The sequence below is a fragment of the Astatotilapia calliptera genome, chromosome 11, assembly GCF_900246225.1.
Source record: "Astatotilapia calliptera chromosome 11, fAstCal1.2, whole genome shotgun sequence".
NCBI lineage: Eukaryota > Metazoa > Chordata > Actinopteri > Cichliformes > Cichlidae > Astatotilapia > Astatotilapia calliptera.
The window spans coordinates 35706120-35732864 of record NC_039312.1 but is presented as its reverse complement, the minus strand read 5'-3'; the positions used below and the strand labels follow the sequence as shown (position 1 = coordinate 35732864).

Below are 26745 nucleotides of genomic sequence, written 5' to 3'. Positions count from 1 at the left end.
CAAGCGTTTTGACGATGTTGAAGTGTAACACAGTTTCGGTTAAATATATCTCAATGATGTCGGTTCTACTGCCCGTGAAGCTAGCAACAGTTGTCTCTTACCACCCATACAGGCTGGCTTTCCACTCATGAATGACTGTCACATTTAAATGCAACTAATAAACACATCTATGTTGTGAAGTGGTACATTTAACACAAACCGTCACCTTGTGTTTGCACTGTCTAAAGCTAGCATATGATAAAACTGTGACTTTCTCACAACAACAGACTTCATCTGACTAGAAGGCTGTGATTTCTCTGTAGGGAAGGTCAATCTGCATCTAACAGACTGAAAACGTGAAAGTAAAAATAAATGTTAAAATATTTGATGTCCTGGGGTGAAAATATGGAAGCATGAAGACATCTCAGATGTTCTCGCCACAGCATGCTGGCGTTTCCAGCAGGATAAGTTTATCATCAAGATTAAAGGTAATAAAACAGGTAATTTACGTGACTGTTCCTTTGTGAATAACCTTTTTCAAACATGCACAGGAGTTGATTTTATGACTGATGACAACAATAATGAAAGTAAAGACTTTTCACCGTGAGTGAGAGTGATCTCCTCTTCCTCTCTTTCAAAAATGGTCTTTAGCGTGGGCACTGCATTGAAGGTAGACTCGTACACGTACGGCGCCGTGGCTATTACACGCATTTCGTCCATTGATGCACCGAAGCTCACTCCCACGATAGTTACTCCTAGTGATTTGATCAGACGTGTCTGCTTAAAAACTGGATCATCTGAGTCTTTTCCACTTAGAACAACCAGAAACTGTCGGAAGCCTTGGGATGCCCGACTTCCTGATTCATTCGTGAAGAAATTAGAGCTGGCGTACTCCAGTGCACTGCCCAGGTTGCGTGGCTGATTGGGCTTAAGTCGGCTCTGGCGGAAGGACCTTACACCAGTGAGCGCCGCCTCTTTGGTTTGGAAAGCATTAAGGAGAAACTCCACTTTGGTAACCGTACTGTACTGGGCCAGTCCGAGACGGTTGCCAGAAGCTCCAATGTTGAGTTGATTGACCAGTCGGACCAGGATGGTTCTGACCTGCTGGAAATCTGCTTGACTGATGCCACTGTCCACCAGGAAGAAAATGTCTGCAAACTTTTCTGCCAACGCTGTAAATTAAGAAGAAAACAGTCCTTCACTATTATTATATGCATTTCCATTTATATGAAATTAAACTACCTGCAGGTCTAAAAGACAAAGGTTTGGAATTGTTGTTGTTTTAATTTCAGTTTGTAACCACAACCCTGCCCTGGATGGCATGATTCTCTTTCATCTGCACAATATTTTTAAAATTGGACACACGCTGTCTCAGAGCGATCCATTTGTTGCTTCTAATTTCCTTTTTTGTGTTTTTTCCAAAACCACTCAGAGAGGACACAGAACGACGGATCATATTCTCCATATTAGGGTACTAACTTAGGTGCTATAATATACTGACAGGGACTAGAAAGAGAGAGCAGATTTCTCCTGTTTTGGCTTCCTGTTAAATCCAGGATTCAAAATCCTGCTCCTCACATACAAGGTCTTAAATAATCAGGCCCCATCTTATCTTAATGACCTTGTAGTACCATATCACCCTATTAGAGCACTTCGCTCTCGCTCTGCAGGCCTACTTGTTGTTCCTAGAGTATTTAAAAGTAGAATGGGAGGCAGAGCCTTCAGTTTTCAGGCCCCTCTTCTGTGGAACCAGCTTCCAGTTTGGATTCAGGAGACAGACACTATCTCTACTTTCAAGATTAGGCTTCAAACTTTCCTTTTTGCTAAAGCATATAGTTAGGGCTGGACCAGGTGACCCTGAATCCTCCCTTAGTTATGCTGCAATGGGCTCCAGCAAGTCTGGACAATGGTCCGTTAAGTTTACCTAAAGAAGTTATAGTCAGCAGTGATGGTTAACCAGTTAAAAAAAAAGAAAAACTGGTCATAATGTCATTAAAAATAAGGAAGTGTAAGTAAAGCAACCTAATTTCTTCAATTATAATAAATAATAAAGACTGAATTAAGAATGTCAGAAAATCTAACGTTAGAGTCCACGTTTGAACGAGGGGTGGCATTTGTTACACTGAAAACATGTTGTCTTTGACTGTCGGGGGTTTTCTTTCTATTCGCTTTAAAGCAAAGAACGTATCTGTTTCATACACATTGAGTGGTGGATGAGAAAAGCCTTCAGGGGTTCTGCTGCAGCTTGCGGGTAACTCGACTAACATCTCTAAATGATCAGCCGATACGTTCCCGATTGCTATCAATGCAAACTGAGCAGAAATCCTCTGACGCAGTTACATTTTAAATCCCTGACCAGTGAAAATAGAACTAAGCAGCATTCAGGTATTCATTTCCTTCTCTTATAATAAACAATTCTGTAAGGACGTTTTCTTTGTCTCACCTTGACTCCGACTCTCCACGGAGATGCATACAGTTTGCAGCAGACTGTCTGTTAGCCGCTGTAGAGCCTGGTAGCTATCGATAGTGTAAAGGAAGTGGTGTGCAGGTAGGTTTACGATAGACTCGAGCTGCTGCTGGTTAACATCTCCCACCCCAATGGCAAATATGATAACTCCTTGATCGCGCAGGCGCTTGGCGGGCTCGACTACGTCATCCGTGGAGTCCCCGTCTGTGATGACTACAGCAAACTGAGGAACTCGCTGGCTCGCCCGGCTGCCTGCCTCCTGAGTGAAGTACGCTGACTGGAGGAAGTCAATGGCCTTTCCTGTTTCTGTGCCTCCTGTTCGATATGGAAACTGATCGACTTCGGCCAGCAGAGAATCCTTGTCCATGTGATCTTTCAGCAGAAACTCCTGGTAGGTCTCGTCGCTATACTGAGCCAAGCCAATCCGAATTTTGTCAGGGCCGATGTCAAGGCCTAAAATGAAACTTCGGAGAAACTGCCTAATTTCCTCAAAGTTATCAATGCCAATGCTACTTGAGCTGTCAACCAGGAAGACGATGTCTGCCACGGTGGCTCTGGCACATTCTGGAAAAGAAGAAGAAGAAAGTCAGGAACACGAGAGGAAAGTCAGTGAAACCTACATTTCTCGAGAAAGATAAAAACTTTGGGCGGGGCTTTCCCGGTTTTATATTTAATAAATGGTCAATGGACTGGTTCTTATATAACACTTTTCTACTCAGACTTATTTTACCTTGAGACGACAGTTTGCATGTTTATGATGATGAACCTGTTAGTTCATGAGCCCATTGTTAGTCAGCGGGCTGGTTTCAAACCTGCAGTCAGCTGAGACCGATAAAGTCACCTGGATGAGTGACCAAACGTTCTGAAAACACCATGTCCAGATGAACAGAATCAAGCTTTTGGGGTTTACCTGGAGACAGTTGCAGGAGTTGTCGTTTGGCTTCTTCTACAGTTGTGCATAGCGTCTGGATGATGTTCTGAGAAATTCCCTGCAGCGCTGCAAAATCTGACACACTGTAAACATGCTGATCGTCATTTGCAATCTCCCTCAGCTGGCTTGCATCTGCATCTTTGATACCAATTGCATACAAAACAATCCCTCTTCTCCTCAGGTTCTTAGCATGAGACTCTACATCGTCTTGGGATTTGCCATCAGTGATCACCACAGCAATTTGCGGCACTTTCTGCGCAGCTCGGCTTCCAGCTTTCCCCACAAAGTGTTCGTTCGACATGAATTCCAAGCCTTTACCGGTCATGGTGCCGCCCCCCCTGTAAGGCAGTTTGATGATGTTGTTGAGGATGTCGTCCTTGTTCTCAAAGGTGTTGAGCAGAAACTCTGTGAGTGGATTGTCACTGTACTGGACAAGGCCAATGCGGACGTGATCAGGGCTGACATCAAAGCTATCGAGCAGCGTGAACAGAAACTGGCGGATCTGCTCGAAGTTCTCAGCGCCGATGCTCCACGAGCCATCGACCAGGAAGACGATGTCTGCCACGGCCTCTTCGGTACAGACTAAGAGGAAAGGTCTTTAAGTCACGGAGAGGAACTGCTGGACGCTAAAAGGAAATCTCTCAGTAGCTGAGGACGTTTGGCAGCGTGAGGTGTCAGCGTGGCTTATAGACAACAGAGGTGGGCTGTGCCATGTGACTGCTGGAAAAGAAAAATGGGCATGTTGCCGCCGGCTCGTGAAAAGCCTCTGGACTGGAGCAGGGATGCTTGCTGACAGCACTCACCTTCAGGGTGGAAAAGCGTGAGGAAAATGAGAAAAAGCGGCGTGTGGCTTACAGCTGGTGTTCGTTGCCTTCAGAAAGCTTTGCTTTCGTTAGCAGTGACCTGACTGCTAACGAAACCCCGACCTTTAACCCTCGCATCTCATTCATGTGCCTGGTTGCAAAAACATTTCCACACTAACCCTAATAATTCGGGGCCGTCTCAGAAACACCTTGAACACGTTCAACGTGAGCGTGCTCCAGTTGTAATACAGCAAAGGCCCAATGACAGCACTACAGGTCAGGTTCACCCATTTTTAATAGATACTGTTGGTGAATAAGAGCGAGTCAGATCTATTTTTACAGAGGTCCTTTTTAAAGTACAGCTGCTGGACAACTTTTCAAACCCAGAAAACTGCTCCCTCATCAGCAGCTTGATTATGGTAAAACGGGCATGTGGAGAAGAAGGGGACACACCCCGAGGAGCCAATCAGAGCCACGCACCGGGCCTTCCTTCTCTCTGCTGCTCACGGTGGATCATCTGCACCCACCTCAACCTATCCCAGCGTCTTCCTCTTCTCCTGCCTGCAGCTGCATCTTCATTCTCCACCCTCCCTCCATCCTGCTCACTGAACACCTTCAGCTCAGCTCCACTGTCCAAAGTCTCACCTCCATCCTTGAACCTTCCCTTTCACTCTTGCTGCTATCCTTCAGTCACATTTGCCTCCACCCGCTCCACCCTGCCTGCACTCTGTCCTGTGGATGTTAAACCTTCACCATTTCTGCTCCTGCATGTTCACCTGCCCCCCTCTCATTCACACACATGTATTCTGTCTTCTAGTGGACTTCATCCCTTTTGCAGACGTCTCAGCACTGCTGACGAATCACATTTCCTGGCTACACGCTGCTAACTTCAATCTGCTTTTTTATTTCCAGTCATCATCCACAAGTTAATGCTACATTTTTCAGGGATAACTTATGTATTAGTTTAATTACTGACAGTGACCATGGACTGCACCTAAACGTCCAGCTCTACATAATGTTGGAGAAGTAATTTGTGGTTAAACAGATACTAAATGTTTCTGTGTGGCAGCGATGCTGGAACGACAGGATCAGTGGAGGAAGTTTTAATCTGGAGCCTGAGACCTAAGAAGGAAAATGTTTTATGCAGCCAGACACCCGTCGAAGCTTTGTGTTTGTGCGTTTGTGAGCTTGTTAATTGTGCGTGTGCACGTGCTCAGCTGCAAACACATTCCTGTGCAGGGTTAGTGCTCCGTGTGTGAACTTCAAAACTTACCTGTGTGTGTGTGTGTGTGTGTGTGTGTGTGTGTGTGTCAGTGTATGGATGGTATAAACAGCTTCCACTGATGTCATACTTTCACCAGGACGCAGGAAGTGGAGCCATAAGCTGCATAATCACACCCACCTGTTGTCTGAGCGCCGCTGCTGCAGAAACACGCCGCCATGATGAGGCCGACCAGAGCAGCCCGCCTCCACTCCATGCTGGATCGGGTTTCTCTGTACCTGCGACAGAAACAGAGTCTGTTTCACATCTGGAAGCAGCTCCATCACAGCGGGAGCTGCTTCAAACATCTGCTCCACGAGGAACGTGAGGCTGAGTAGATGTTTGCGGAAGCTTTTTGTGCCAAAACAGGATTTCGTTATATAACAGAGACAGAAACACAGCAGAGACACGAGGGGAGGAACAATATTTATGATAATTATGGGATATTTCAGCCCCAGTTAAGATACTTACAATCGTCCAGGTTAAATTATTGGACAATTATGTGTAACTTTAATTTTTTAAATAAAGGTTTGAAGGATTCGTCTAATAAATTGTTCATGAATGAACATGAATGGACGACATGTTGTTTATTAATGCACACAGTGTTCGTAAGGCATGAAAATAAAAACTAGCATGCATCAGGAGAACGGTCCACAGTCTGCATCTGCAGCCGAGGATGAACCCTCCCTCCACACACACACAGGAAATATGGATTTGCATGTCAAGATATGACAGGAATCATCTGATGTTTCCCAATCTTGTAACAGTAAAGAAGCCATCCAAAAATTCCTGCATCCAGTAAAGTAAATCACTTCCAGCCCCGCTTCTGAGCTGAGACGTGAGATGTAGCTCATAATGATGATGATGGAGCGTCCTGATTGGTCAGTTTTTAATCAAGCTGAAATAGTTCGCTCAGCGTGTCTCGCCCACTGATGTTGAAAGTTTCAGTATAATTATTGAAACGACACATTCCTGCTCGCAGCCATGAACTCATCTCCTCGGGGTGCTGTGAAACCAGAACCGCAGCACCGCAATAAAAGCTACAAATCATCGAGCGACAGCTACGAGGTCACCAATCACGTCTGTGCGACGTCTGTAAACCAGTGTCAGACACGGGGAAACTATTAAAACTCGGCGTGTGTGAGCGCACTGACAGGAAATAAGATGTGACGCTCAGTTTGAATAACATCAGCGTTGCCGTGGAGACGGCAGGGGAGGAGCCAGCAGGAATCAGGAAATTGTAATTTAGTCAAAAGCATTTTGTGAATCCAAATGGAGCAGCATCCGTAGCATCCAGGCGGGAAGCCTGTTAGCGGGTTAAAGCTGGGTTCTTTCTAATGTCCAGCAGGGGGCGACTCCTGTATTGAAGTGTTTCTGGTGTGACAGCTCAGGGAACTATGAGGTCTCAGTCGCTGGTTTCAGGTCGGATGTAATTAAAACCATGAGGATAATTCTGGAAACGAATCCCGTTAGAGCAGAAAGGACGAGCGAGATGATCGAGGGGTACGCTCTAAGGTTAATGAAATGCTTCTGTGTCCTTCACTTACTCGTATCCACCGTCAGCACCACACCAACCAGTGGCTATGTCCATCTTTTATATACAGTGTGTGTAAAACAGGCTAAACCCTCAGACATCCTCGGCTGGTTTCTGCTGTCGTTGGGCCAAACGCGATATCTCCACGTGCAGCTCCACAGCCTCAGCAGCCAGATGAGTCAGACTCTTTCTGGTGTTTGCAGCCAGAAGACTTCAGAGCATCATCTGGCTCTCCTCACGGCCTCACGGTGCCATTTCCTGAGATCTGTAGGCAGCAGACAGTGTCTGGCCACATCACAGGCCGGATGAATGAGAGAATATTTTAAATGTTCTCTGGACGATGGTGCTTCAGATGCAGAGGAGTTCCCTGCTGGTTTTTACTGCCTCTCTACTTTCTTGTCTCACGCCCGCCTCCATAAAGTCTCTGCTCTCTGTTTACTTCCTCATTTCAAACTCTGTCCTCCCTGAACTCCTGCTCAGATCACCTCACAACAAAACAACATCAGTATTTAATCAGTCCGTGTTCAGTTACCATCATTAGAAGAGCAGGACAAACACTGAGGAGTGAACGATGAGAGGAGCGGACTGGTGTTGCAGGTTTGGGTCATGGTTAGCATGCATTTAGCCACATGCTAACCAAACACATTCAGAAATTTTACATGCAAACCAGACCATAAAGCACAGATGACAGAATCCACATGTCAACAGTTTAAGAAGCTGTCAACACGTTGTTTGCATTTGTGCTTTTTTTCTGCAAAGCATTTCAAACAAACTTTTTCTATTTGCACAGAATTATAAAATCACCAGGACCAGTTTTATTAAGTGACTCACAGCACGAAGCACTGCTGTGAACAAAGTTCAAACTGAGGCACAGTACGAAACAGGTTGGAGCTGTCACTGAGAGAACATCAGGACAAAAACAAAAGAAATCAGATCCGGCGTTGAGACAAAGATCTGGTGATGCTCACACAGCAGGAGGTGGATGTATGACGATGAAAAATCGATGAGTCTAAAGAGCCGAGAAGAAGCGAGCGAACGGGTCAGCCCAGATGAGAATCTTAGTCTCAAAGGAGACGATCGCTAGAACCCTGCAGAGGAACGGACGCCAAAAACTTCTGCAGAAGAGACACCTTCAAGTCAGACTGCAGTGTGCCGAGGACGACCCGGAGAAAGGTTCATGTCCCACAGGGAAGCAGTGGCAGGATTACACTGTGATACTGCAACGAACGACCTCCAGAAGACCAAAGCGAGCGCTACTGTCCGGTCTGACTGTGGGCTGACCTGAAGACCGAGGTCCACGCCAGAAGGTCATCACATCTGGAGGAGCCCGAGAGGTTCTCCAAAGCAGAACGGGCTGGGTTCACCGAGGCGACGAGAGGACGGTCATCCACACACAGGTGAGCCGCTCTGATGCACTTTAGGCAGAGTTGTGGGATTAATGAGCCTCGTTAGCTTCGGGTGTTTGCTGTTACCGCTGCACAGCCGTCCATCTTCTCCTGCCTGTCCCAGCAGGGACGGACCTGTTAGATCTCTATCAGAGGCGTGGGCGGCGTGCACGTCCTCGCATGATTCACGAACAGCAGTGAGAACGAAGAACGTTGTTTACTGACAGAGGACCATCGTCTTGGACGAATTGTTCACACGGCGACACAATCGTGCACGACGTGCAGGTGAGCCGTGAAACCAAAATAACGTATCTGACTAACGTGCGTCCTGGATGGTGCTCGAGTGAGGATTTGGGCGTGGCTACTACAAACCAGAAGGTTTTACTGGCTTTTAGTTCCCGATGAATAAAGAGTTTAATATGTTAGTGATCTGTCCTGAGTCATGGTTTCCTCCCGTCTCCTGCTGCCACACACTTCCAGTGAATTTCACCAGCTGATTGCAGCTAATAAAGATTTCAAACTCGTCTCGATTCTTTTCCAAGGTGCTGCAGATAAATCTGTTTCGTCCTCCAGGCAGCAAAAGCAGCTCTGGATCTGTGTGGGCTTCATTTATTGGACGCTCACACCTCCCTCTCTCCGTCTACATGTATGAACATGTGTTCGCCCACGAGCGTATTTCAGAGCTGTGTTTAATCACGGGCCAAATGCTCTTGGCCCTGTGAGTGGAGGCGGATTTGGGGGAGGGTTATTCTAATGCGAGGCATGTGGAGGTCATCAGCGCTCCAGTGACGGGCTGATTGAAGCGAGGTCCAGCTCTAGTTACACGGACCTCCAACTGTATTTACTCGGAGCGTGAGCGGCTCTTTCCTGTTGGCTCTATGGACCGTAGATGTTTGATGTTAAAGAATGAAGGGCCTCATGCTTTCTAGTTCAAACTGGTGTCACACATGCAGGAGGCTCTCCTCGCTGATGAGGACATTATAGAGCTGACGCTCTGCAGGCGCGCTGAGGACAGTTTGTGCCCTCCGAGCAGCGTTTAGGAGAACGCTGCATCGTGGACAGCTGCATGAAGCTGGAGCGTTTCTAACATGAATCTGTGTCCAAACAACAATCCCGCATTCAAAGCCTCAGCTGTGGAGGTCAAAGAGGAGCTGAGACTGGACTCGTGTTGAACGAGCCCCCCCTCTCGCCGCGGCTGTCTGGAGAGGCTGAAACTAAGAAATGCCGTCTGACCACAGAGGTCTCGTGCCAGCCCACATGAGCTGACGGCTCAGTTCAAACCCTGAATCCAGCAGCCAAGTCCCCCCTCTTCGATGGTCCGCCCCACATACGAGTGAACTGTTTACCTGCTTTAACCTGCTCACTGTCGCTGTGCGTCTGCAGGACGCTCTGGAACCCACGCCCACCCCAACCTCTTCTTTCCAGCCTCCGTCTGACTCAATGTGCTGCTCGTTTCTCCAGGTGTTGCTGCTGAGCCCGTTCTCATCCTCTGGACGTCCAATGGAAACACCTCCAAGCATCAGCCTCGCATCCCTGTGGATGAGCGGGGTTACTGCTGTGATGGGGCAAAAGCTCAGCCTGGCACTTGAAAGTGAAATCCTGGACTGAGCAAATCGATCTGAGCAGTGGCTGAACTTTTGATTTATGCCAACCTCCAAAAGCCGACTCTGCGATGTCAGCGTGTCCCTGCGTGTCCTGAGGAGGAGGCGTCTGACAAAAACAGCTCTGTATTAATCACATCATAAATGTGCATCTCACACAGCGTTAATAGCTCCAAATCTATAGAGGTCAAAGACTTTGTGACTCCTGTGGAGTTTCCTGATGTCACGGACATCAGACACTCATCAGCCGTCTTTTAGCGATGAATGAAAAAGGAGAAAGGAGAGGCCCGACAGCTACATGCGTGCAGGTAAAGTGAGACTGGACGTCACGCTTGCTCTGGAGCTCAGACAGGAGCGTTTTCACGATGCAGAACATGAACGAGCTTCACTGAAACGGTCAGGAGGACCTGGAGCTGCTCCCGTGAACAAACACAGGCTAATGCACGCGGCCGATGCTAAACCTGCACTTCCATCCAGACAGAGAATAAACACCACACAGCTGAAACAGTCGCACACCTCTGCTGTGACCACACAGCGACTTCTTTAACGTCTCTGCTGGGGTGAAGAGAAAAGGAAGAGATGATGGACGATGAACGGCGAGCATGGCGAGGCCTCAGAGCAGAAAGACAGAGCGTCTGTCCCTGTCAGTCTTTGTCTCATTTCACCAACCTGTTAAAGGTCATCACAGACCAGTTCATTCATGCTGACAGAGTTTGTGGGTGTGTCGTAGAAATGTGACAGGAGGGAAAACGTGACTGATCCTCTGAATTATTGGTGGTTATCCACGTGAAGTGACCACTGAAGTTCGGCCATCTTTCATTCATATATGAGCTTCAATCCTGAAGATCGCTGCACAGAGTGTCACTGCTAGGAGTCTTTCTCTGCACCACAGTCACTGGGCTTGCCCCCTTTCTCTGCTGTTGTTGTTGCTCCTGCGATGCCTCTGCAGGGAGCGGTCCAGCGTCTAAATGGAGCGTAACATTACATGCACTGAGCAGAAAGAGCTGAAGACAAGAAAATAATGAGGCTCAAATGTCCGTCAGTTAATGTCTCCTGTTCCATGCCTAACATGAAGCCTGCCACCAACACTGAACCTAAATCGCCTCCTGGCTCCAGCAGCCATCGCGCTCGCCAGGAGCAGAGGTGGACTCGGGACTGTTTCGGGTCTCAGACAGGGATTACCTGTCCAGCTGGAAGCAGTCTGGCTGCTCGGAATACTTGGCTGAGTTTCCCAGCACTACTAACATCGTTAAGCGAGGGTCTAACAGCGACCATCATCAACAACAACGCATGGTTAAAAATTCACAAACACAATTTAATGATCACTGTTTGTTTTCAGCTGCCAGGATGCACGAAGAGGCAAAGACCGAGCAGCAATTAGGACTGACCCTGGAGGAGATTAGCGACCTCCACAGATCCACATCTTGAGAGCACATGTCTGAACAGAGACGACTGTCTCACTTCAGCCTTAAGATTCTCCTGCTCTGATGATCCAGCTCATCAGATCTGAGAGTCTGTGTTCAGGTGACATGTTTGCCAGCTTGAAGGCCTGTGGTACATAGCCGATCATTAGAGATAGGTTGATCATATATAAGATCGAAGCATTAATTAATGGCAGGACTTCTTTGAGCAGTTTTGTAGGAATGGGGTCTAAAAGACACGTTGATGGTTTGGAGGAAGTAATTATTGAAGTTAACTCAGAAAGATCAATTGGAGAAAAAGAGTCTAACTTAACATCAATGGTACTAAGAGTAGCTGTAGATAATATTACATCTGTGGGATGATTATTGGTAATTTTTCCTCTAATGATAAAATTTTATTTGTGAAGAAGTTCATGAAGTCATTACTAGTTAACGTTAAAGGGATTGTTGGCTCAACAGAGCTCTGACTGTTTGTCAGCCTGGCTACAGAGCTGAAGAGAAACCTGGGGTTGTTCTTATTTTCTTCAATCAGTGATGAATAGTAAGATGTTCTGGCTTTGTGGAGGGCTTTCTTATAAAGCAGCAAACTATTTCTCCAGGCTAAATGATGATCCTCTAAATTTGTGACACGCCATTTCCTCTCCAGCTTACGAGTCATCTGCTTTAGGCTACGTGTTTGAGAATTATACCACGGAGTCAGGTACTTCTGATTAGAGACCTTAGTTTTCACAGGAGCTACAGTATCCAGAGTCGTACGTAGTGAGGAGGTGAAATTATTAACAAGATAATCGACCTCTGTTGGAGCAGCGTTCAGATAGCTGCTCTGCTCTGTGTTGGTACAGGACATTGAAGATGATAACAGTGGGTGGATTATATTCTTAAACTACAGTGCTTTCAGAGCAGCACCAACTGCAGGCCAACATGGCGGAGGTGGAAGGAGAAATTACCAGAGGAAATGATGCTGAGGAGCACCAGAACAGCACCAAGGGAGCCAGTGGGGAAACAGGAAGCAGTGACTGAAGTTTCAAAGTAAGAGCCAAGGGCTGGACCAGTAGTAAATCAAACAGTGATGTTCTTACAGAAGAATAAAAATGAAAAATGGCTAGAATGAGTCACTAATCCTTGGGTGGTCAATACCTGAGCAGCCCTCCAAAGTAAAAGTGCAACCAAGAAAATTATCAGTGGACTCAATGATGTCAGACACGTGAAGCTGGTGGGAAGAAATCCCTGCAGACGCCGTCAGAGCAGGAGAACAGCTGGAGCATAGACAGGATGTCCACATACTTTTGGCTGTTCAATGATCTGATGTGGTTTTTTTAAGCACGTCTCCATCAGGGAACATTTGCACCAACCAGCAGGTGGGTGGGCTGAGAAGAAGACGTGAAAGTTTACGTGAAGAAGACATAAACTTTCAAAAAGAAAAACGCGCACAGTCTGAGTTACTGCAGTTTTAATGTTTAGAGTGAAGAATGCACAGCTTGAAGCTCTGCTGCATGATGTAAAGTCTCTGTCAAACACACAGGACCCCCGGGCGCCCGTGGGGGGATGATGCACTTCACTCCCTGATTGAAGAAGTGTTTGAAAGCCAGATGTTTGTGCTCTGGATAATCTAAACCCAGGAATTTGTTATTCTGATGTATAGAAACCAAAGTTTGGAGCAACTCTGACAGAAAGCAGCCTCAGCTCTGCTTTCAGCAGCTGATGGGAGTTTAAACCTTCAGCACCAGCAGACGAATCTTTATGCGTCTACTCTGTGAGGTTCGAGGAAAAGCACTGATGATGGAAAACTGCACCGGCTCATCTCAGTTTTTAAACCCACTCTTTGAATAGAACAATGAAACACCCGAGGCAGCTAAAAGATGGATGTGACGGATTTGTTCAGGACTTTGGAGACCTGTGAAACGATCCAGATGTTTCAGCCACTCAGCAGCTCGTTAACACACTTACAGGCACAATCGAGAAAAATATGGACTTCCAAGAAATCGTTGCAGTTTTTCTCTGAACTCATGTGGTGAGAAAAATTACTTCAGGCAGGTCCGACCAAGAAACGTCTTCAAAACTATGCGAGTGTGCGAGCCTTCGAGTCCACCGTTCATCATTTTGTGCTTGTTCTAACTCTGATAGAGGAGGCTAAACTGGTCAGGCTAAACTGGTCAGGCTAAACTGGTCAGACAGGCGACACTCTGAGACATTTAAAAAAGTCAAAGTTTGGTTGGAAAGCAAAGAGTCTTTTTTCTGTTCCAAGGAACAATTTTCAGTGTGACACAACAACTTTTTCTTTTAACAATCTGAAATGCAAATCCCTGCCCGCTCATCTTATCTCTACCACTGACGTTTACATCAGTTATTAGAGGTTTAGATTCCCGGGTCGCACAGATCTGTCATATCTGGTTTCAGTCCTTGTTCAGGTTCTTCACTCAGCATGGAAACCTGTCAGCGTGTTTGTTCACACAGGGAAAGCCGGCGTTTCCATGGCTACAAACTCCAGGGGCTGGTTATTCTGACCAATGAGAGCAAATCCAGCCCTTCTGTTGCTTTTCACTGGAAATGCAGATCTGAGATCTGTGCCAATTTCTCTTACCAGTCCGTCAAACTGGATCCAACCAGTTAACTTCAGGATGTTTTTAAAGTACAAACTCAGATGCACCAGTTTGCTAAATCAGATTTTAATTATAAGGGAAAATTTCACCACTTCAAAAAGAGCCGAGGAGAAAAACGCGCCATGCATTTGTTATTCATTCGCCTCGTCAGCTCATGTCAGCTCTCTGCTTTTACTAAAGTGGCTCTGACTCACAAACAGTGTTGGTCAAGTTAATTGAAAAAAGTAATCAGTAACTAATTACTGATTACTTCCGCAAAAAGTAATCCTGTTACTTTACTGATTACTTATTTTCAAAAGTAATTAGTTACTTAGTTACTTTTTAAAAACACGATTTACAACCTGAATAGGTGATAAAGCGATAGATCTTTCAGCCCAATTCTACTTTTTCTGCATAATCCATCATACAAAATGTAATCAAATGGAAAAGTCTCTTTTTAAAACTTGTTTTATTAGTTTTAATCTTTTAACTTTATGCATCAAGCAAACATTTAATTATATGCAACATTCTCTGACTGGAAGAAATTAGTTTAACATTTAAACCTATTTTCTGCACATTCCAGCTCATAAAATAAAATATTTTTTGTGTTTACACTCAGTCTTTCAAATAGATGCAAGTAAAACACAGTCCACCATCCCTGGACTCGCACCAGTTTGCATACAGGGAGAACCGGTCAACCGAGGATGCGATCGCCACAGTGCTGCACACATTACTGAAGCACTTGGAACACAGGAACACCTATGCACGGCTCCTCTTTGTAGACTACAGCTCGGCTTTTAATACCATCCGGCCATACAAACTCCGTCCCAAACTCCACCAACTGGGACTTAACTCCTCTCTGTGCAACTGGATTGTGGACTTCCTCACTAACCGTAGACAGAGTGTCAGAGTGGGTAAGAACACCTCTTCCACCCTTGTGGTCAACACCGGTGCCCCTCAGGGGTGTGTTCTGAGCCCTCTGCTATACACTCTCTTCACCCATGACTGTATTTCCTCCTGCGCGTCCAATCTCATTGTTAAGTTTGCAGATGACACTACAGTGCTCGGACTTATATCCAACAATGATGAGACAAACTATAGGACAGAGGTGCAACAACTAGAGTCATGGTGCCACGACAATAACTTGGTCTTAAACACCAAAAAGACCAAGGAGATCATTGTAGATTTCCGGAAGAGGGGCCATAACAACCATCTGCCTCTCTTCATTGGCAGTGAGGCGGTGGAGAGGGTGAGCAGTTTTAAATTCTTGGGGGTAACTGTGACCGAGGACCTGTCCTGGGGCAACCATATCACCTCAGTTGTACGGAAGGCCCAACAGCGCCTCTACTACCTGAGGAGACTGCGGAGCGCACACATTCCCAGATCTCTGATGCTGAACTTCTACAACTGTGCCATCAGCAGCGTTCTGACGTATGGATTTCTAGTGTGGTTCCCCAGCTGCACCAAGGCCGATCAGCAAGCACTCCAGCGGGTGGTGAAAGAAGCTGGCAGAATTATTGGAACAAGTCTGCCAGAGATCAGTAATATCTTCCCCACTCGCTGTCTGAGGAGGGTGCACAGTATCCTGCGGGACCAACATCACCCTGCGCGCCACCTTTTCCATCTGCTGCCCTCAGGGAGAAGGTACAGGTCTATACAGGCCAGAACATCCAGACTGGCCAACAGCCTGTATCCACAGGCTGTGAGGCTCCTGAACTCTCTGCCCCCCTCTCACGGACAATAACCATATCCAACTTCTTAATAGCAATGAACTGGTCTGCATTGGTGCATCATATCTTTATTCTCTTCCCCCTCCTGCCCCCCCCCCTCTTTCTTAAATAGATAACTATCATATCTGATATCATATCTCACAGCACAATAATATTGAATGGGTTGCATTGTTGTATTTTGTCATGTTTCTCAGGTCTTTGTCTGAATTTCTACGAACATTATTGCTAAGGATTGTCTTATTGCATTGGAGTCACACTGGGTTAAATATGTACACTTGGGTTTTAAGGGGTATTTATTATTTTCTTCTTTTTTTGGGTTGTATGGAAGCCCCAAACGCAATTTCATTGTTCTTGACAATGACAATAAATAAATAAATACTACTACTAAAATAAATAAAGTCAAAGACTCAGCGGTCCTGTTGCTCTATTTTCACCTGTAAAGCAGGAGTGGGGTAGGCGGAGGGTTACCCTGGTGCAGGTGTGCCGCGGTCAGTGGAAGAATCCGTGAGTTTCTCTGTGAGTTTCCCATTACGTCGTAGCTACTCGGTGCTTGTTGGAAGTTTAGGGGTTTTTTCGCTGTAAAAAGAAGTTTTCTTCCCACGCACAGCGGACACTAATGTTTTTGTCACTTTTTATGGAATCAAACTCAAAGTAAGGTCAGTACTTCCACGCTTTAAACGCTGCACGCTCATACTCTCTCTGCACTCCATATATGATCCATTGTTGATCTGCACACAGCTGTTGTCACGAACGTCGCACTCGCTTACGTCACTGTCATGAGACGTTCTCGCAAAAAATCACGGTTTTAGTAACGCAGTAATGCAGCGTTCCTACGGGAAAGTAACGGTAATCTAATTACCGTTTTTGCAATAGTAATCCCTTACTTTACTCGTTAGTCAAAAAAAGTAATCGGATTACAGTAACACGTTACTGCCCATCTCTGCTCACAAATGACCTTTCTCCGGCTCTTCCTGCAGCCTCTCAGTCCTTCGTGTCTGAATCTTAAACTCTGAACTGAAGGAAACCCGACTGTTTCACCTCATCTGAGCCTTTTCTTCTGTTCTGAAAGCTGGCGAGGCCTGGCTATTCCTAGTGGGCTCATCACCTTGCAGGTGGCCCAGAGACTTGACCACCTACTCTACCCTGACCAGCTGACATCTGCGACGAGCTGTGGTCAGATTTAAAACTGAATATTCAGAGCCCAAACGCCTGGGATTCGTTTTATGCATGTTTCTCCTCTTATTTGAGAGTTTGGAGATGTGAAAATAAAAATATGCACAGCTGTAACAGTGATACAAACACAAAGGAAGCATTGTAAGCACACGTTAGCTAACCAGCAGACTGGTGTTACCCACAGAGTTATAATCATAAAAAAAATCCCCCCCTCGTGTCTGGCAGCTCTGACGAGGCGTCTCGCATTAGCTTAATTTACTGAAAGTGCCTCTAAAGCTGAACGAATGTTAATGGAGCCTGAAAAGAGGGCAGTGAGGGTCCAAAGAGGAGAACTCCATAAAACTAAAATCCCTCAGCATGTTTTTGTTCAGAGTTAGGAAACCAACCAAAGCTCTGTTACTTAAAAATATTTGTGGTTTCGCAGAATTCTCACCGGGGCTAAAATCTGATATCGGTAGTCGCCACTGAAAACAAACAACATAAATTACGGAGTATTGTTAATGCACCGAGGACATAAACTGGCTCAAACATCAGGTCGGTGCAGCCAGAGACAGCAGCAGGAGTCTGGGCTGATTCAGTCTCTGTGCTGAAGGTGGTTCAAAACCAGGAAGTGATTATGTTAGTAACAGGAAACTGACATGAACCTAATGACAGGACAGGGGAAGTGAAACTAAATACATTGAACAAAGAACACAAGACTCCTTCAAAATAAAACAGGAAACATGGAGAAAAAATACAATAATCAACAAAATAAAACTAAAATGTCTTGGTACTGGGTCGCACCGTGACATTTTTCTTCCTGTGCAATCGACTGGAAGGCAGACAATGGAGCACTACAGCAATACAGCTTTTGAAGAGCGGAGATGTGGACGTTACTTTTATTTTTATTGCACAACAGGACAAGAGTGTGACAGTAAAATTGGACAGAAGCTGCTAACACAGCTTTGGTCTTTGCAAGTGTCTGCACAGACAGCATGCTAACGCTAAGCTAGCCAAGAACCCAGACTGGTGTTAGAGCTGAGCGCACGCCGACCCGAGCCCGCAGCCTGAGCGACGAGCACGCAGCCTCCGTTTCTACCTGTTCGTGTTTGTAGAGTCGTCTGCTGGTTTTCAACTTTGCTTTGTGCGTTTTAAGTTCAGACGTAAACACTAAGACAAAGATGTGAATCAGGCGGCTGGTGTGGATATTGATGCAGTGCCATAGCAGCGGATTTCAGGGCGAATGGTTAGTATTTAAAATGCATGTGTTTGTCCCAGGCAGTAAAAACATGAAAGTGCTGAAGTATCATTTGATTTTTGTGTTTTACTCGAACGCAGGCATTTCACCAGAAATTACATTTCTGTTGCAGGGGAGGACTGCAAGACCGTCCACAGAACCACGCGGGCCTGGTTCTAATCTAGGACCACATGAACACTGACATGTTGCTTTTTATGTTTTCCTTTTGAACACTGGAGCAGCTTTTTCAGCATTTTTTAATGTGAGAAAACCACTTTTGACTTGTTTGTTTGCATTTTCTCTCACAATGTTCCCAATGTGAGAGAAAATCAAACAGCAAACTCGAAGGGCTCAGAACTAAAACCGATAGTTATCTGCAGGAAACTCCTCATTATGGATTTGTTGCAGTAACATCCTGGAGAAAGCCGGAGCTAAAGCTAATTATGTAATTACTTCCTGTCACAACTTAAACTAAGCAGCAACAGATGAAAACCACAGAGGATCAGAGACGACCCAACATCAGCTTCAGCCACCAATAAAACTCCACAATCAGCTCCCAAACCAACAAACGTCACCGCAGCAGTGGAGGAGGTGAATCCCTCTGAGGCGAGATTAAAGCACCAAAGAAGAAGAACAAAGATTCGAGCGTCTGTGATGAAATGTTAATTAAACACTGAAGGTTTCACAGCTTATTTCAGGTGTCAGTGTATGTGTGCAGTGAATCAGCTGCGAGGTGCAAGGAGAAACCAAACAGATGTCACATGTTTACGAACACTCATGGCCAAGGATAGAAGTGACGAGACTATGGCCTGTATTTGTATAGCGCTATAGTATCAGGAGGCAGCCTGGGATCAAACCACTGACCTTCTGACGAGTGGCTGCCCTGCTCTGCCACCTGAGCCACAGCCAGAAATTAGAAAATATATTCAGTTTTTTAAATTTTTACAGTTCGGTAACTGACTTTTCTTCTTCTTTATTAAACGTTTAAGCAGGATTTTAAACATAAATCACTACCTGGCAGAGAGTCGGCGCTTGGCTCAAGGACACTTCAGCTGGATGACGGGTGGTCAGGAGACTCTGATGATCCTGGATCGCAAAAACAAACAAAGAAGAGTCAGCATCAGCAACCAGCAGCTTCACCCGTAGCGCTGCCTCGACATGCCAAACGCTCACTCGCAGGAGGAACTCTGGGTTTATCTAATTAACCTCGTTTTGTTTAGACATCTGTTCAATGAGGCGCTGCAGCTGCACGCAGAGCTGTGTCTACAACACATTTCCATCATGCAGTTAACAGCTTGACTTCAGATTTGGTTTCCGCTTTGGTCAAAGGGCCATCTAACGTGTAACTTCAGACAAAGCTGTGAGGTCAGCTGATCTCGTTTCCAGATGTCATTAGCTGATGAATTTCGTCGGATTCAGTTTGAAAGATTTTTGCTGGATGTTACATCAAAGCTGCTTTCCCCTGCGTACAGTTGCTGCACAGCTGCAAACCACCTTTTATGCTGTGTCAGACTGATGTTGCTCTGTTCTGGGATTAAAGCTGCCCCGTTTGAAGTGCAGGTATTCCCTCATGTTCTGTCAAAGGAAACCATTGCTAATTTACATGTGTGGGAAGCTACAAATGTTCAGATTGTAAGGCAAACAAATCAAAAACAAAACAGCGTTTGGTTTCCTTGTCTTGATGTGGTCGACTCTGAGGTTTATTTGAAGTGCCAGTACCCTTTCCTCTGTCATTTTAAAGTACAGACAGTGTCACGTGTCTGTTGTTCTAGTAACAGCACAGTCACAGAAACTGTAGAGCAGCTGAAGTCCGTTACACTTAGGGTTAGGGCAGAGTGGTTTACCAAAAGGACTTCACAGGTGTTCCTGTGGTTTGCAGCAGGGGCGCTAATGAAACATTAGCAGAGAAGACGTAGCAGCTGGACCTCTGGATCCTGTTTCAAATCACAACAACAGTTGCTTTATATTGTGAGGTTGACCCAACAATCATATGACTCCCTATGAGCAAGCATTTTGGCGACAGTGGGAAGGAAAAACTCCCTTTTAACAGGAAGAAACCTCGGACAGAATCAGGTTCGGGGAGGGGCGGGGCCATAACATGGCTGCTGTGAAGTCACTGTGCTAACAGACCATCCAAGAAGGCGGAGCTCCGGTTTTGCAGAGTAAAAATCGGAACACTAATCAGCAGGAACCTGTTTTTGTGTGACGCTCCCAGCTTGAGAATTAAGCTACACAGCAAAATCTCCAGTGTTAAATTAACACTAGAGTGTCTATATGGGTCCACTCCTCTGAGTGTTAAATACAACACTGTTGAGTGTTAAATTTACATTTTTGACAGTGTTATATGTTTAAAAGTAACCTAGTCAGTTTTGAAGATTAACAAAGGCTAACACTGAGCAGTGCTGATCTTCTAACACTGGAAAATAACTCAAGGTGTTAGAAATATTCCCGTGTGATGTTCCAGCTCACATCCGATGCTGGTATATGACAAGAAGTCATGAAAAGCACACTAGGTCCACTTTGTCTCTTTGGTGGACCTTCATGTTAAACATGACTGTTTCCAACACTGAGCTCAGTGCTTGCATTCTGCTTTCATGGCACAGAAGCCACACCCACCTCAAGCCCTCTGTTTTTCAGGGGCAGCCAATCAGAAGAAAGGTGAGAACAGCTGTAGCCCAGTGTGAGATAAAGAAGGCTCATTTTGGACAGCTAATCATGCAAAGCTGCTGAGTCCTAGAATCAAAGTACAGATTATGGCGCACTGACGAGATTTCCATTCATGTGAGGATGAATCCATCAGACGGGGCACTGCATAACCACTTTTCAGTTTTTGCTTCACCTTCCAAAGCTGCTGCTGATCCATCAGTCTCACATGTGTACACAGAAAATACACAAAACCAAAGGAGCTTCCTGCTGCGAGGCCAGCGTCCTGCCCGAGAGCAGATAAACAGGAAAAAATAAATCAGATGTGAGCGGAGGAGTGGCGTGTCTGCAGGGACGTCTCCGCTTCCCCCAAACACACTCAACATGTACACGAAAGCCTCCATCGCACCTGCTCGGCTCATCTGCTCTCAGGCGACTGCCGGGACGACGAGGTCTTTCCTAATTTGGCATCTCGATGTATGCTCCAGGACAAACTGTCATCGGTGCCTCTCGAACTGTCGCTGAGTTTGTACCTGGAGCTTTTTTTAGATTCTAATTATTTAACACATGTAAGTGGCACAAAAAGGTCCCAAGAAGGCAGGAGGGTTATTAAAGCAGCAGAAAATTAAAGAACACAACATGTCTGTATGTCCGTGCCATCAGCTGATGCTCTGTGAATATAACACAGGCCAGATGCAAAAACTGAGCCAGCGAGAGTCACATCCTCCCATCATAACAGAGCAGAGCCCGATGCACAAGTTTCAGCTCAGAACATCAGCAGATGTTAAAAAGACTCCAAAGGTCCATGTCCTCCAGTAAGAAACTCGCTCACGGTTTCTGTTCATGCGCCAAAACTAAAGCATTATGAGACCCGGGCGGCGGCGGCTGCTGGGTTCATGTTTCCCAGAATAAAACAATGAAAGTTGGACAGATTCAACTATGGTGAAAACTCCCACTTCATAATCCCTCCAAGTGGGATGATTACACGTACAAGTATGATTGTGTTTCTTTAGTGAGACAGTGAATGTGCCTCACACCGTGTCACATGATGCAGTGGGAGGCATTCGTGAATCATGACCAGCTGACAAACTGATTTAGTTTCGAGAACACTCAGGAGCTCAGTTCAGACGCGGGCCCAGCCCGCTCCCCGTACAGGTCTCGTTTTACTATCAAACACATGCATCAATGTAAATATCACCATATCACGTTAAATTTTATAATTATATTAAATTCAAAATAGAGTATTTAAAAGTAGAATGGGAGGCAGAGCCTTCGGTTTTCAGGCCCCTCTTCTGTGGAACCAGCTTCCAGTTTGGATTCAGGTGACAGACACCATCTCCACAGCCTCCACTTTCTACTGCTAGTGACCACACAGGTCGTCCGACGGGAGGAAAGCTGTCCTTAAACCCAAGCTGTTCAGCTCAGATTGGATCGTTCTGCAGAGGCTACGTCACTGTTTGTGGAGGAATTTCTGAATTTGTGCTGTTTATCACAGCCCACCGAGACGAGAGCAGACACACACACACACACACACACACACACACACACACACACACACACACACACACACACAGGAGGAGGGGTCTGATTCTAATCTCATGATCTGATTGGTCCCTGCCTTCACAAACTTTCCCTGCTAATGACTTTACATTTACATTTACTATCACCTCAAGAATATATCAAGGATAAAAGATCTGATGTCTCAACAGGACCTGGAAAAACTAGTCCATGCATTCATCTTTAGTAGGCTTGATTACTGTAACAGCATCTTTACATGTCTACCTAAAAAATCAGTCAGACAACTACAGCTCATTCAGAACTCTGCTGCTCGAGTCCTCACTAAGACCAAAAAAGTGGACCACATCAGTCCAGCTCTGAGGTCCTTACACTGGCTGCCTGTCCGTCAGAGGATAGACTTTAAAGTCCTGATGCTGGCCTATAAAGCTCTGAATGGTTTAGGACCAAAATACATCAGTGACCTCCTGACCCAGTATGAACCTTCCAGATCCCTCAGGTCATCTGGATCCGGTCTTTTATCAGTTCCCAGAGTCAGAACCAGACACGGAGAAGCTGCATTCAGCTTTTATGCTCCTTATATCTGGAACAAACTCCCAGAAAGCCTCAGATCAGCTGAAACACTCAGTTTATTTAAATCCAGGTTGAAGACTCACCTGTTCTCAGCTGCATTTGAATAAAGCACCAAATCCACACTTTAAGCTTAAATTTCAAAACTTACATTTAACTACTGATTTTATCTACTGTTCTGATTTTATCTGTTTTGATTTTATATACTGTTGTTTGTTTGTTTGTTTGTTGGTTTGTTTGTTTGTTAATTAGTTAGTTAGTTTATTTGCTTGTTTTATTCAATTTTAAATCATGCTTTTTATTTGTTCTTGTTTCTAATGTCTCTGTAAAGCACTTTGAATCACCTTGTTGTTGAATTGTGCTATACAAATAAACTTGCCTTGCCTAGAAATGTAAACTCTGACCAAAAAAGGCCCAACAGTCTATACACACACACACACACACACACACACACACACACACACACACACACACACACACACACACACACACACACACACACACTCGTATGGCTCACAGGAGGGGATCTAAGCTATAAAATGAGCAGGTCATACATGGCTGCAGTCGACAGTGTGGGCGTGTCCATCGTTGTGGGTGTGGTGTGTCAGATCAGTGTCATAAACTGATTTTAATAAGCTGACGAGTGGAATACAGTGGAAACCCCCACCCTCAGTTTTCAGAATAAAAGCTTTCTTAAACGTCACTCAGAGGCCACGCCCCTATTAATGCAAATTTGCATGCTTGCATAAATAAAATCTTTCAGAAGAGGCTGAGAGCATCGAGAAAATGCTGGAGAGCGGTGCTGATTCTGGAATGTTCTCCTGGAGCTGAGGGGACCTCACTGACGCACTGCAGACACATTTTAGGCTCTTATATGATGAAACTGCAGAGCTTTTTAGGCGCCATCCAAAGACTGAAATGGAAACCAGAGGAGCTGCAGATGGAGAGGATGGGGGCTCACAGTATGGAAGTTCAACAGTGACAAAAACACGACACAAACCTGCAGAGAAACTAATCTTTGTTTTACAGATGTCAGCTTTTATCAGCGTCATTTGTCCTGTTTTCAATATTAGTCTACAGATACGAACACATTAACCACACAGCACAGCTTCAACTCGAAGCTTTTACATTCACAGCTCAGCAGTTAGAGCTCTGAGATCCCACAGCGTCCATGAATGTCTGCATCTTCGCGAGGGCCTGCAGAGCCTCGGCACGCGGCGAGACTCGCACGGCCATCCTCAGCCTCATCCTTAAAAACAGTTTGACTTCCTCTCCAACACATTTGTTTGATTATTATTTGATTATCTGAACTTTGTCTGTTTCTGGTGTTTTTCAGTGGACATTAAGCTCGATGTTACTCAAAGGCAGTGACTTGTGTTTGTCTCCTACCCCAGATTAATCCTCAGATTAATGCTGGGATGGATTTCATGACTCCTGGCTGAGAGGAGGACCCACTAACTTTCATCAATAAATTAAAAACCAAACAAACTTAAGTGCGATCTTGGTGGTGTAGGCAATATTCAAATGAGCTCACGTCAGGGGACCCAAATGAAGGTAACTGAAATAACACCTCACAGAATGATAAGAAATGTTTTCATTTTATATTTTGTGTCTGTCTGTAACAGACGGTCACATCTTAACATGTTTAAATATTTTAACTGATGTGTTTTGTGTCCTTTTAAATAATAAAAATCTCATAAAACTTGTGCAAATGTTGTTTTCTCAGAAATCTGTTTTTAGCGTCTTCATCCCAAAGATAAGTTCAGGATGTTTGAAACAGAGGAATCGATCAGAAATAAGGTTGTGTTTAAAAACAAAATCTATTTCCTGATTCAAATCGATTTTGGTCTGAATAAAGTGATCTCGATTCATTAAATCCTGGATTTAAATATAAATGTAATTAATCAGAAACTCCAGAATCAGCTCAACCAGGAGATGAGAGCAGAAACACAGAGCGTGGATCGTCCACAGAGCGTGGATCGTCCACAGAGCGTGGATCGTCCACAGCCGTCGGGGCTGAAACACAATGATTGCTCAGCTGTGATCGAACCTCTGTGACTCTGCTTCACTTCAGCAGCATCAGGTTGCTTCAGTCTTTGATCGACTGCAGAAGAGTTTGAAGCTTCTCTGCTATAAAAAGCCAGAACAGGAGAACCTGCTTCATGTTTTATCCTCAGTTACTTTGACACAAAGACGTCTGCGGTGATGCTCACACCTCTGATGGAGCCTCACAGCGTCAGCTTTGTCTTATACATGGATACGTGCTGATAAACGATCAGAGTTTTTCACACTCGATGATAGAAATCGGTGAGGACACCCAGCCCTAATCAGAAAGTATTGATCGTCCATGCATTCTGGCTCTGACTCCACCCGAGCCTCCAGCAAACTTTTCTCATGCAGTAAAAGCTAACAGCTGAAAAGTTGACTCTGAGTTTGATTGTGATAAAAACTAAACTGATGTCCTTGCCAAACAGTTTCTGCTTGAAATGAAAAAAGCACTTTAGATTTTGGACGTTAGAGCATTTGAGACATTTCAGAGTCAGCAGTATTCAGATGAAGCCACAGTCACACTGCAGCACCGCAGGCTGAGGCTAACAAAGACTCTACAAACCACAAAACCCAACCAGCAATAAAAAACTGCACCTCATCGCGTCTCAGTGATGAACCACAAAGTAAAACATCTGAACGACTGTCTCTGACTAAAAATCAAACAATCATCACAAAAACTGCTGCAGGAAAAAAAACTTTGCACATTCTGTGCATTAAAAAGCCTCCATAGACTCATTTACCTCACAGATGAAATGCAAACAAAGCACTTTAAATGCATCAGCTCCTGTTAGTCTTTGCATGAATAATAATCAGCAATAGGAATGAATCATTTCCCACACTTGTCGTCCTTTACAGGAAACATTCATAGCTAAGCGTCACCTTTCTACTGTCTGACACAACATTCATGTTCAAACTGAAATAAATGAATTCACAGGTTAAAACTGAGGAGTTTCTGAACCAATGAAAACTGCACAGAGAAGCTGCATGAACATCAGCCTCTGAATCAATCACTATCTGCTCCTTTCCCCCAGATAAATCGCTGCAGCCATCCTACCCATGCACAGGCTGCGAGTCACTTACAGATGTGCCGCTCTGCGTCCGTGCCCTCCACACATACAGCACACGAGTGGTTAGCCATATAGGGAGCTGTAACTTTTTCTGTAGGAAACGCCTTGCTGCTGTCTCCACTCCTCCCACCAGCCTGCAGTGGGGGAGAAGTGATTGCTCATGTGAGTGTAATTTATAGCTAAAGACACCAGATTGGTCTGTGGAGTTTACATGTTGTTCTGCAGGAAACCTGCTTCCTGTTTTCTTCCTTGAGCTCTTACATGGCCTACATACTTGGTTGCTTCTCTGTGTTGCTTCAGAGGACACACCGGTGGGCTCTTCAGAGGGTGCTGATATAACATGTGTACATATGTTCAGAACCACACCAAGCATACTGTGTGCTTACAGCTTTGACTCCATGGTTGATCAGCGCACCTCATTCCCTCAGCTCATTATGTGCTTCTCTAGGAAAGTCCCGCCTTCTTCAGAGGAACAGACCCTGCATGCTGTACAGGCCCCGCCTTTTCCTTGGAGCTCCCATGACAGGAAACTAGTTTCTGGTGCTAATAACCTTCACCGCACCACCTCGAGAATGAGACGACTCCCAACATCTGCTCGAGAAACAAAAAGACTTACTGAAGAAGTGGAGCACACTTGTTCACTGGGGAAGGTTTTTCTTCCCTGCAAGAAAAAAATCCAAGAAGAGAAATCTCATCAGTGAAGCAGCTTAAAGTGAAACATCTGCCTCCATCGCAGCCGCTCCGAGGCCCAAAGGCAGAATGTTTCAGCTTGTACACATCTGGATGTGCATTAAGGCTGATCAATGACATTTAAAAAATAA

General features: G+C 45.3%; 1 protein-coding gene across 3 annotated transcripts in view; it reads right to left on the bottom strand.

The window, feature by feature from the left end:
- col6a4a (collagen, type VI, alpha 4a) overlaps positions 1 to 26042 on the bottom strand; it is a 70233-nt gene extending 44191 nt beyond the window's left edge. The window contains exons 1-6 of one of the 3 annotated variants that reach the window (XM_026185578.1): positions 25938 to 26042; positions 19095 to 19166; positions 5583 to 5680; positions 3357 to 3959; positions 2423 to 3010; positions 582 to 1151 (exon numbers count right to left, since the gene is read on the bottom strand). In XM_026185578.1, coding sequence (XP_026041363.1) covers positions 582 to 1151; positions 2423 to 3010; positions 3357 to 3959; positions 5583 to 5658 — 1837 coding nt within the window. In that variant the 5' untranslated portion in view covers positions 5659 to 5680; positions 19095 to 19166; positions 25938 to 26042. The remainder of the gene's footprint in view (positions 1 to 581; positions 1152 to 2422; positions 3011 to 3356; positions 3960 to 5582; positions 5681 to 19094; positions 19167 to 25937) is intronic. The other 2 variants (XM_026185579.1, XM_026185580.1) reach the window with 2 other exon arrangements.
- Positions 26043 to 26745: the final 703 nt, after the last annotated feature.